At 32.8% G+C, this 13590-nt stretch overlaps 1 protein-coding gene across 1 annotated transcript in view; it reads right to left on the minus strand.

Moving 5' to 3' along the window:
• The window catches only part of LOC125061213 (serine/threonine-protein phosphatase rdgC), a 142926-nt gene that overhangs the window by 115724 nt on the left and 13612 nt on the right, over positions 1-13590 (minus strand). The window contains exon 2 of the mRNA XM_047666469.1: positions 1015-1379. Coding sequence (XP_047522425.1) covers positions 1015-1237 — 223 coding nt within the window. The 5' untranslated portion in view covers positions 1238-1379. The remainder of the gene's footprint in view (positions 1-1014; positions 1380-13590) is intronic.

Here is a 13590-nt window from a genome sequence, read left to right on the forward strand (position 1 = left end):
ACCACAACTTACATAATACTGTCTTTCCTTGGTATACCTTTAGTTTACCCTTATATTGTGGGCGAGTATTTAGACCATAAGTTTGAAAATTATAGGTACATAACTTAACTTCTTATTATGACATTATGTTATTGTACTTATTATATGACATTGTAAAAATTAATATGACATTTGCATGCCTATTTATATATGGCAGATTGTGCGGATTTTTGTTGTTGATCGATATAATTGTATCACTATCTTGGCAAATAAACGATTTATTATTTATTATTATTATTATCTTAAGTCTCTTTATTACATAATATGTTTTGCATTAAAAAAATAAAATATTACAATTAATAATCCTTAAATTTAAATTCCAGTCATAATTAATAATTTCAATGTATATAAATTTTAAATGATAAATAAATTAATAATAATCAAAACTAAAAACGATCAAAATGAAAATTCATTCAAACAATTTATTATTATTATTATTTATATACGTAACGCGATTTTATTTAATTTCTAAATTAACACTAGACCTTAAGCGACCCTAAGTTACCCCAACAGTGCCGTGATTGGTGGTTTAGTTCATTAATGCATTCCCCTAAAAAATATATAAAAATTAACGTAACTTTTGTAGGTTTGCTTATATACCTGGACTATGAATAAAAACGACGGGTTGCACTCTGGGAGTGCCGGCCGAAGTGAAAACATGAATATTAACGTTGTGCATTTTGATATTTTGGAATGGTTAGGCAATAATTTTGCACGAATTGCTTTAATTATCAGTATAAAAGTACTATCATTTATGTGGTAGAATACAATATTTATTTATTGCGCTATCGTACACAAACATGACAATTTATATTACATTAAATACGCCGCACCAGCTGTCTACTCTCCATCCGTCTTACGAATTTTCGATCAGGCCACGTGTCCTGACGCGAGTTTAACATTTTTCACCCATTCCAAAAAAAAGTGTACAACGCCGCTAAAGAAGTTTTCACTTCAAAAATAGTTAGCACTTACTTCTTTCCGCCTTCGTCATGCTGACCTCATCTCTCTTCCAGAACCTCAAAAAGGGGGCGAGCGCTTTCATGGTGCAGTCACCGTTTAGGACTCTCCTCGTGAGTTTCTTGGGCGATTCCTGTTCGATTTCTGAACTTCTACAGGATGAAGAGTCGTCGCCCATAGACCGTGTTCGACGTCCTCCAAAGTTGACGCAACCACAGCCCTTCGTTAAAGAGAACATGACGGGACTCCTGTCCTTTCTATACTTTTTATCTCTTCTTTTCCGGGCACATCTTGGTGTTTTTTGTCGTGATTTAGGAATGATTACTAATGTTCTATCAAAAAATGGGATTCGATGTAGTCATGGCACACTGCTGGAGTACCTGGAACAAAAAATCTTTATAATATAACCTTTAAAGTAAATGTCAAAAATCATTTATTCATATAGGTAACACAATGTACACTTATGAACGTCAAATATACATTAAATGCTTCTAATTTTACATTTACTACCAGTTCTCAAATCATGGGCGTAGAAGGGAAGAGAAGAACTGGCAACAAACTCTCCGCCACTCTTTTTAATCGCCAAGTTTTGTTTGTTTTACACAACGTTTGTAAGGAGCTGCAACTATTACACCATGTTCGACATGACATCTTAGTCATTTTGTGCAATTTAGAAATCTTAAAATTATACAATAAAGCGCGCCTTATCTATAATTAACAGAAATCAAAATATTATCCTAGGGGAAGTTTTTTTTTGTAATATCACGAGATGTTAAGTGATACCGTCCGTCCGTCCGGACACTTACATTGCCAGAAGGCTCGCAAGTGTGTTGCCGGCCTTAAGAATTGGTACGCTCTTATTTAAATTATTTAGTCATTCTAGTGTAGATGTAAAACATTTAATTGATTGAAGAAGACAATCATGATCGTCAAGACCATATTATGGTTATTATTAGTTACTATATTGTCCTAAATAAAGATAATAAGATATATTTTATTTGAATAATTAATTAAATATATATTTACAATATGCTTAACCTAAAACGTAATGATCATAATTTAAATAAACTGATAAATAAAAAATTAAAAGTCGTTTAAAAAATTTGTTGGCAGCATTTCTTCGCTGTTTTGCGATAACTTATTTGTTAGCGAAGAAAACACCAGCTCTGCCGTGCGATTCCGTTAATCCGTGAGTTCACCTCGCACTAACAACTCTCCCTTCGTCACTCACGTCATTTTTGGAATCTCATGGTATGCTGTTAAGCAATTTCACATTACGTCTTGACAAGCGAAGGGAGCTTGTAGTTTATTGTTTATCAGAATGCCAAATCGTAAAATGACTGCTTCACGACTGATTTGAGCGCGACCGCCGCTGCGAAAACCGCTGTGAGAGTTCGAAAAGTGAGTTACAGAATCGCAAGGCTGGGGTCACCGGTACTATCTACCTGGCGCCATCTTAAATTTTTAATGCCACACAGCATTTAAACCCCACGGCCCAAGAGTCTCTACTTCAAAGGGAACAAAATCGAAGTTGATGGAAAGACTTAAGTAGGGTAACATTATATTAAATCTTAAAATTATTACTGCTGACAGATGTCGTAAGACAAATTTTCAAACTCACCCGTCACTTGACCGGGTTTTGGATAAATAGGGCGGGTATATTTCCCCGTTGACGAACGAATAAACCGCATTCAGATTGCATTCATAAATAATTGTATGCATGAGCTATTATCGTCTTTGAGCTCAGTTAAATAGTTTAATCTACATTGACAAGAGGTTAATTACAAATTGACATTAATGTTTTTATGTACCATTTAATACAAAAATCATGTGTGTATATAAAGAAATATCCAGCATAATAGTTGCTAACCTTGGTCGATAGATTTCTTTTCCTGCCTACCAAAGAGCGTTTAAATCTTAATATATATAAATTACGTGTCACGTTGTTTGTCCGCTATGGACTCCTGAAGTACTTAACCGATTTCAATCAAATTTGCACACCGTATGCAGTTTGATCTAACTTACAAGATATGATAGCTTAAATATATATATATACATAATTCTACTGTACGTGTGTATGTCACTGAACTCCTATTAAACGGCTGGACCGATTTGAATGTTTTTTTCTAGGATTTTGGTGGAGGATGGTTTAGATTCACAAATCAGCCCATCATATTACGCTGCTGTACTTTCATACTTTGGTTAATATCCTAATCGCTTGAAATATTATGCAGGATAACGTCTGTCGGGTCCGCTAGTTATGAATATAATGTAAGGTTCGCGATAATATCCGTTAAATATATGTATTAAAATGATTACCAATGATAAATTAATTTGGTAAAATCTTCAAGAAAATTCTTATTTTTCCGGGCTTTTCTTATTCCTGCTATTTTTCTTTATGTAATTAATTAGCTCACTTACCCTGTAAGCTTAATCATTAATCTTTTGAAGAAACACGAAATTAACTACACAATTAACGGCTTCCGTAATTTAATTGATCACGCACTCTTACTTTCAATGCCGCAGTAATTTAGCGATTAACACGTATGAATCCTGGGTTTGACTCCCGGCAATAAGGGCTCATTACTAGGCACAGAGGACCGACCTAATCTAATATAAAATGTTCGTTTCCATACTCCTCCGAAACGGCTCCACCGATTCTTATGAAATTTTTTATGCATAATCAGTAATTCTGAGAATCGGTTATCTATCTTTCAAACCCCTAAGTGTCCACCGCAAAAATATTTTTTTTTTTTGTTGGACATTTTTTTTTTGTTTTTATGATACAGTATACAAAAATACATACAACCCTTAATTGTCACCCCTCAACCATCAACCACTATTTTTATTATAGTAGATAGTTAATTTTATTGAACTAAAAAGATGTTCCTAGAAATAATATACATGGCAAAACGACGTTTGCTGGGTCTCTATCTAGAAAAAAAACAATCAAAGAGTTGGCACGTAATGCCAAATGTATTTAATAAAAAAAAACGATTTGAGATTGATTCGAAGTTTTATTAGATTGAGTAAATCGCGCTAGTTCTGATGTACATGATTTAGACTAAACAAGGCTAAAATTAGTCGGAGCATGTCAAAATGCCAAGAAATCATTAGATCGGAATAAATTTGAAATTTATTCAGTGTCAGTTCTTATATCGACTTATTCAAGCTTAAGAATATGCTTCAATAAGAATATCTATAGCCTGCATCATGAGCACACCCTACATACACACCCTAACATACTAAGCCTCTCCTTCACACCATCACAGAACACATCTAAATTAGGTTTTACTTAGTTAAATTTAACATACATATATTATAACACCATCATACAGTTCACATCATGACACTGTTCATTGACGCGTCAAAACCAAGCTGCTTATAGGCTTTGTCAACTATTAGTCTAGTCGACAAGTTGAAAATGGAACAAAATAGAGATACTACTCTTAAAATTATGTGCGATAGCTCATTGGATCCGGAATGACGTCTAGAAAAATGTGCTAAAAGCGTGTATTAGCACATAAAAAATTGCAAAAGTTATAGACCATTAAAGATGAAAAAATAATGGCATTTAGTTTTTTGCCAATATTTAATAAACTATTAATATTTAAGAAATTTCAAATAAAGATTCTGAAAGAGGAGTAAATTTCTAATAAAAAACTCCTGACTCCCAGAACTCTATCTCTATTATTTATAATGTTAATTTAACGCTGAAAATAGGTCTGCGGTTGACATTTTTAGGATTCGCGCGTGGCGTCAAAAGCGACTACGGCACATTAATTAATTTATTTAAGGTATTGAATATATTTTTTTAAATTTGAAAAAATTATGGTGTGTTCTGAACACTATAATTAATTTATTCCCGTTGAAAATTTTACTTAACGTTAATTTTTCAACAAGTTAAATAATTGTTAACTAACGAAATTTTCTCGAACGACCGTCTTAATTGTAAGTGAAAAAAAATGTTTAAATAATGGTCGTAAAAATATTTCGCTTCGTAGAGCCTTTCTTACATACATACTTAACAAGATCGTGCCATAAAAGTAAAAAAAATATTTATACTTTGTTTATAACAATTTTTTTACTTAAACAAAAACTTAAAAATCCATGTAATGATGTTAAAAAAAAAATTTTTTTTCTAAATCATCATATAATCGTTTTTTTATTAATACAAGATATTTATTGATTTGCAAAAAAAAAAATTCCCGCCATTTGTTGATAATTTTTTTTTAAACAAATTGATTAAATCAATATTTAAAAAAAACAATTTAACACAACTTTATTACATTAAAAATTTTATGATTTTTAAAAAAAAATTTTTCCTTAATAACAATTTTGAATTGTTTATAATCGTTTTTTTTTAATTTTCTATTGTTTAAATAATTAGTTAAGAAATTTTTTTTTCCTAAAAATCATAATTGACAGTCTTCTATAAAGTAACAGAAAAAAATTTTTTTTTAATCAACAATTCTATTGTTTATTAACTTACCAATTTGTTATAAACAAATATTCAACTTTTGTTTATTTTTTTTCTAAAATTTCTAAAATTAACAAAAACAACCATATATAACAAAGTATAGAAAAAAAAATTTAATTTTAAATAAAAGTAATATTCATGATAATCAAAAAATTTACAAAAAAAAATTTTCTATACTTTGTTATATATATGGTTGTTTTTGTTAATTTTAGAAGTTTTAGAAAAAAAATATACAAAAGTTGAATATTTGTTTATAACAAATTGGTAAGTTAATAAACAATAGAATTGTTGATTAAAAAAAAAATTTTTTCTGTTACTTTATAGAAGACTGTCAATTATGATTTTTAGGAAAAAAAAATTTCTTAACTAATTATTTAAACAATAGAAAATTAAAAAAAACGATTATAAACAATTAAAAATTGTTATTAAGGAAAAATTTTTTTTTAAAAATCATAAAATTTTTAATGTAATAAAGTTGTGTTAAATTGTTTTTTTTAAATATTGATTTAATCAATTTGTTTAAAAAAAATTTATCAACAAATGGCGGGAATTTTTTTTTTTGCAAATCAATAAATATCTTGTATTAATAAAAAAACGATTATATGATGATTTAGAAAAAAAATTTTTTTTTTAACATCATTACATGGATTTTTAAGTTTTTGTTTAAGTAAAAAAATTGTTATAAACAAAGTATAAATATTTTTTTTACTTTTATGGCACGATCTTGTTAAGTATGTATGTAAGAAAGGCTCTACGAAGCGAAATATTTTTACGACCATTATTTAAACATTTTTTTTCACTTACAATTAAGACGGTCGTTCGAGAAAATTTCGTTAGTTAACAATTATTTAACTTGTTGAAAAATTAACGTTAAGTAAAATTTTCAACGGGAATAAATTAATTATAGTGTTCAGAACACACCATAATTTTTTCAAATTTAAAAAAAAATATTCAATACCTTAAATAAATTAATTAATGTGCCGTAGTCGCTTTTGACGCCACGCGCGAATCCTAAAAATGTCAACCGCATACCTATTTTCAGCGTTAAATTAACATTATAAATAATAGAGATAGAGTTCTGGGAGTCAGGAGTTTTTTATTAGAAATTTACTCCTCTTTCAGAATCTTTATTTGAAATTTCTTAAATATTAATAGTTTATTAAATATTGGCAAAAAACTAAATGCCATTATTTTTTCATCTTTAATGGTCTATAACTTTTGCAATTTTTTATGTGCTAATACACGCTTTTAGCACATTTTTCTAGACGTCATTCCGGATCCAATGAGCTATCGCACATAATTTTAAGAGTAGTATCTCTATTTTGTTCCATTTTCAACTTGTCGACTAGACTATATTGTGTCGATGTAGTCATCTTAACATAAATTTAAATTACGCGTCACGTTGTTTTTCCGCTATGGACTCCTAAACTACTTAACCGATATCAATCGAATTTGCACACCGCGCAGTTTGATCTAGCTTAAAAGATAGAATAGCTTACGTATATATTATATAATTCTACTGTACGTGTGTGCGATTTGAATGATTTTTTTATACGTATGGGTGGAGCCCTAGATGGTTTAGATTCAAATCAACCCAGCATATGGCGCTGCAGTCGGTACTTTCATACTTTGTTTAATATCCTAATCGCTTGGAATATCATGCAGGACAACGTCTGTCGGGTACGATATATTATATTATACCTATATTATAATCAAAGTTATTTTGCGTTTTTTTCTAGTGAATGTTATTTTGACACATTTTAAAGTATTAATAGATTTTGTCAAAGGTTTTTAAACTCCGTCTGGATTTTGTGACCTTAATTTAAGTTAGCTCCACTGTTACCTGACCTTTACTTATTAAAACACTAAATCTTTCATTTTGACAACTGTCAGTGTAGATTCAGTTGATATATAGCTCCAAAATATTGTGGAAATGAATAATGTATATAATTAACGTAATAATAATAATAATCTTTCCTCTACAAATATTATCCAGTCCTGGTATCGATTGAATTGATCAAATATGCAATAGTTAAACATAATAGAAATACCTTTTATAAAACTGTAGTAACATCACTTTGCTCTATTGTCAATAGTTTCCACAGCGTATGCAATATAGGTATTTTTATTAGTATTATTTCACACCTTGGGTTTGATTTTCTCACATCGATTACGGTCCTTAAAAATTATATATCCTATATTCATCAGGGATAACGTGAAATAATTTTTCAAATCGTTCTAATAGAATTGTCGTCAATTCAATGCATACAAACAATAGAACCTTTCATCTGTAGAGAGCTCAGTTCCAGAGAAGAAAGCTCAGTTCCGGCTTCGCTGAATCCGATTAATGTGATACACATTTGATATCTCGGACTTTCACGAAAATATTGATACCTACTATAAAACTGTAGTACATCACTTTGCTCTATTGTCAATAGTTTCCACAGCGTATGCAATATAGGGATTTTTATTAGTATTTTTATAGGCTTGGGTAGATCACATCTTGGAGTACATTATCGACACTTCATTCGGATCTTCGAATATTTTATAGCCGATGTTCATCAGTGGTAATGGTGACAGAATTTTTCACATTGAAACAAACCAACCAAACCTCTTTATAATATTAGTGTAAAAATATAGTCAAAGTCAAAATCATTCATTCATTTAGGTAACACAATGTACACTTATGTCAATACAAAAAATACATATTAAATGCTTCTAATTTTACATTTACTGTCAGTTGCCAAATCAGAGCGTAGAACGGACGAGAGGAACTGGCAATAAACTCTCCGCCACTCTTTTTAATCGCCATGATTTTTATTTTACACAATGTTTGTAAGCTGCAACCATTTCACCATGTTCCACATGACATCTTAAGTAATTAATAATAAAAAAACTAAAAACAAAGATTTGTCCTCTATCAGCAGTAGGCATGGTGAAATAGGAGCACTTCTAGATAGATAGAAAGAGTCAAGGTATCACGCACTATAATAGATAGATGGACTTATAATTAAAGTGCCGCTAAAGAATCAATGACCCTTGCGGCAAATATTGGTTTCTATTAACCTGAAGCCATTTGAATGCAGCTCGTGAACTCGATTCACTTCATTCCCCAGAGTAAGTATATTTTGCAGGAAAAATATATTCTGAAGTAATATTTAACGAGCTATATCTGAAAGTTAAATTGTACGCTCTTTTCACTCAATATTTCGGTCGCTCTCAAATCAGTCGTGAAGCAGTCATTTTATGATTTGGCATTCTGATGAACAATAAACTACAAGCTCCCACCTTTTCACAATTTAATTGCCTGACTGGTATTTCGGCCATACAACGCGCAGAGGTGATGAGGACTTGGAGAAACTGATCGTGGATAACACAGAAGGCAAAATATTACGTTTTGTTCACCAACCAGATGGACCGATCAAGTGAAAGACGCATCGTCCTCAAAACTTTACACTGTGATAAGAGAGGAGCTGGACAGAAACCGGTGCTTCGTTGCTGACCACGAAGTGGTCTGATGAATGAAATTCTGTATTTGCTATGACTACAATATTTAGACATAAATGAAATTTGAATTCCATGATCTCATTTATGCTAAAATACATATTTATGTCGTACTTTGCACAGAGTTTTAAAGGAGACTCATCTGATGTTACGTGATACATACACTCTCAATGTCAGAGGGCTCGCGAATGCGTTGCCAGCCTTTTTAGATTTGGTACGCTCTTTTCTTGAAATACTCAAGTCGATAATAGTAATCAGTGACGCTACAGCCCTAAGGGTCTTGTCTTATTCTTCGTTCTCTCGTCGTCTTTCATCTGTTGTTAGCAGCCTTCTGTTCCTGACACGTTGATTTATACACCTAAGGGTATGTAGGGTCCCATATGTCAGATCGAGACATTATTGACTTAGGAGAGGCATCCTTACAATCAATAGTTCGCGCTGAATCTTACGCTTAGACATGCCTGTTTCCTCAATGTATAGCTTTAAGGCTGATTCACGCTACACCGTGTCGCGACCGGGCCGGGCCTCGGCCGGGACACGGCCACCGTGCGCCGTCCTGGACATTGATTCATGTTACACCGGGCTGTTTGGGTGTACGCACGTACGTGCTTGCACCACTATATCTGTTTTTGTCAGCTAGTGATTTCATCTGTCGATAGACTTGACGCTTAAGTAATTATGCAATTTTCACAATTTGAATTGGCAGCTATTGCAATTGCCATCAATGACGAAGTATTAGAAAAACGAAGCGAAAGTACTAAAAGAAGATCGGGTGTACATCCAACCTGGAGAAAGCGAGAAGCAGAAGGGGAATTTTCTTTACTTTACAAAGAATTAATATACGACGAGAGCAAGTTTTATGGTTATTTTAGAATATCTAAAGAATGCTTTACTCATTTACTTGAAAAATTAAAACCAGATCTAACCAAAAAAATTACAAGATTTCAAAAGCCATATTTATCGTACATAGAAAAAATTCAACCTCACTAAGATTTGACGTTGGGTGCCCGGGCGCCTACGTTCATGTTACGACGTGCCGGGGCCGGACCGTGCCGGAGCCGGGAAACAATACCCACCGACATTACAACGCCGTGCCCCGGCCGTGCCCCGGCCGTGCCCCGGCCGAGCCACGGTCAGGCATGAATTACTTCATACAAAAGTATATCAATAATGTTAGACCGTGCCCCGGCCGGGGCACGGCCCGGTCGAGACACGGTGTAGCGTGAATCAGGCTTTACTGTACGACCAAGTTTTGTGGCTTGAAAATCACAATCCGTTAAAGTACTCAACATTCCCTCGAACGGTGAAGGAAAACATCGTGAGGAAACCGGCACACATTAATAAATCTTAGTTAATCTATTTTTTACTGTATTAATTCCTATGTAAAAAAATAGCTTTATTTCGAAGGAATTGTACAACAATCGTTTATAGCCGGACCGTTACCCTATTGGTGTAAAAATACAATTATTGCCGAGCTTCGACCGTAATAAATCACGGTATTCGACTGTCTGTAATTCTGTTTCGCATATGGCATACAAACGAGTTATTTCTGTGCCAAATATGTCAGTCTATTTTTCAATTTATAATTCTTCAACTTTATGTAGACGATATTATTTTACGGCCATCTGAGATAGTAATGTTAATCCAAATGTTGTAAAAATTCCAATCGACGGATTGCAATAGCCATCTGTCGATACAAGCTATCCATGGGAGGTCGTATCGGTGTCTCTGGATAACCCTTTGTATGAAAATGACAGTTGACGAAAGCTCGATTTCAACCGTTAATTATTTTAACAGATTTTATCTTACATCAGTTTTTTAAATAATTAAAAAAACTGTTTGTTATGTTTTAAACATACACATGTATATTTTAATGTTATTTTTACGGTTTTATTTACTTTATTTGGTTTACATTGATTATCAAATATGAGTGAAAACTCGGTAAAATGGAACGAAAAAGAGCATTTTAACCGTCGCCAAAAATGGATTGTCTTCGTAGGGTTTGGTTATTGGGACGCAGATAGGAGATCGATCGACTGTCACGGTCTGATCTCAGATTGTTTTCAATCTAAGATTAATTATTGGGTTCGGGGGTTAGTCAGTTTTTCCTTTGAATAATTGTAATATAGAGGGTAAGACTTGCTGAGTTTCTCGCCCGTTCTCAGAACAAGGCCTCCTGGTAGTTTTGCGAACGGATGGCGTAGTCTTGCTCTTTCGAGAATTTTGTTAACGTTTTTGACATTCATAAGCATGCCCTAAGACGCATCTAAACTGAATAAACGTATTTTGATTGAGGCAATCGGTTACTATTTTTATTAATCTGTTCGTTTGTTAATAACTTTTTATAATGAAACCATACTCGTTTAAGTGCTAATCATACTTTAAGTTCACAAATCAGATTCTAAAAGGTATAGGTTTTTTATATAGGTATATATAACAGGGTTCAAATGGGCAAGTGATAGCCTTTAGGCACTAACCGTTGTCGATCTTTTAAGAATTGGTACGCTCTTTTCTTAAAGGACCCTAAGTCGAATTGGTTCGCAAATACTTCAGTGGATTGCACATAGTGCACTACCACTATGCGGCAAAAACTGCCAACGTTTTCCTGTTGAATACCAGGCGTCGAGGTGATGCGTATAATGGAATAATAGCAACATAATATAGAACTTATGGTAAAACACATTATTTGATATTTTAAATTTTATTCGATCATTAGCTGTAATTTTTTGCTGTTATTTCCTATTATTTACTTCTTTAGGAATCCCTGCCCTGTATTTGAGAATATATTCACAATTGTTTATAATAAATATAGTTTTCGTTTTCCATGCAATGCTAGTCATTTTAAGTATCAATAGTAAAAGACTAATTATACGTTACTATCAATGTAAAAAATAATAATAAAATCAACTATCAAGTAAGTTTAATCCACAAAATATATCAAACTTTTAGGAATACCATACTATTTTTTTTTTATTTGCCGCGCTTTTTCGTTATCTTCTTTCATTGGCTAGACTCTAGTTTGTTTAATTTCAGTTTTCTTTTTTATTTATTAATGTACGGCTTATGTTTTATGTTACGTTTATTTTGTTTAACAATGTAATCTGTTTTGACTTTGTATATTGTCTAAGTGTTTTCTTTTATAATATGCATGTGTAGCTGTAAAATTACTTATAAATAAATTAACTAATTCAATTAAGTCGCAAGCTATAACCAATGTCATTTTCAATTGCATTAACAAATGTAACTTGCGTCAGAATGAGCAACGTCTGACATACATTGACGGACACACCCGTGATGCAAATAGCAAAAACTGTATCATCACTATATTTATTCGTGACTTTTTACGATCTTTGAAGAGCTGATTCATTTGGAGTCATAAATGCCATCTGCATATTTTTCAACTTAATAATAATAATGGCCGTTTATTTCCAATTTATTACAACAGTTGAATATAGTTATTGTTATCCTAATATCCTAGCTTCTGTGTATTAATATTTTTGATATATAATTATTCCCGAATATGGCTTTTATTGAAACTGTTTTGTAGTTTTCATTTGTCATGTTGTGGATTCAATAACGTATTGTATTAACGAAACGAAAGTATATTCTGTCTCGATAAAATTATTACCCTAATCTACCAAATGGCAACCTAAAGCGTCTACTTAAATAATGGTTTCAAATGTGTTTATAAAATTGCGAATTTAACATTTCCTGAAATTATATTAACCTCAGGTACTTTCCAAATTTATTTATTAAAGTAATGTATTTATTATAGTAGAAATTCTTCTTCTTTTAGTGCCTCTCTCTTACTGGAGGTTGGCCGACAGTCGCTTGGAGCGTGTCTTAAGGTGGGAACTGACCAACGTTACGAGGTGTATTGTAACATGTAATGTAATGTTACACAGCGAGCATTCGTGCAGTCAGTACGTCGTGTTACGGGGAAACCAGCGAGCAACAAGCCGCTCGTTGCTCGCTTTGAGTGCTCCACTCGGCCGTCGGTTTTTTGGCGAATCCTTTGACTGTTACGCGGTTCAGTAATTACGCGTCGCACGTCGCGAGTGATCATGATTATGATTTTCTATAAATTGTGTCTTTTTTAAGTACTTTTGGTCCAATTAAATTCAACAGTTCTTCAAAATCGAGACCTGCGTACAAAGTTTTTATACTGTCCAGTAATCATTTGGTTTTAAATATTGCAATCAATAACAAACCACCTCATACGCCTGTGTTTTTAAATAAGTTTTATGTCCAGTAACATTTTTTCTTCTTCTTAATTTCGATGAAACAATAATTAAATAGAATGAAAGATATCAACATTTTCACTATCACATCTCGTGAACACTGGCGGCGAAAGTGGAGCACAGAGTTTTGACGAGCATGTTACGCCGATTTTAGAACACAGCGTACCATGCTCAATGCGTAAGGCCGGCTCCACACGTTGGCCCCAATATTGGCCCCAACGCTATTCGTCCAACGTGTGGATCTAGAAAATGGCATTGGTCCCAACGTTGGGGCGAGTGTTGGTAGTTGGCCGGCTCGTGTCGGTTTCATCAAAGGAATCTGCGCCAATGCTCGCGATCTATCCACACGTTGGCGCTTTGCTCAGT

This window comes from Pieris napi, chromosome 23 (assembly GCF_905475465.1).
Source record: "Pieris napi chromosome 23, ilPieNapi1.2, whole genome shotgun sequence".
NCBI lineage: Eukaryota > Metazoa > Arthropoda > Insecta > Lepidoptera > Pieridae > Pieris > Pieris napi.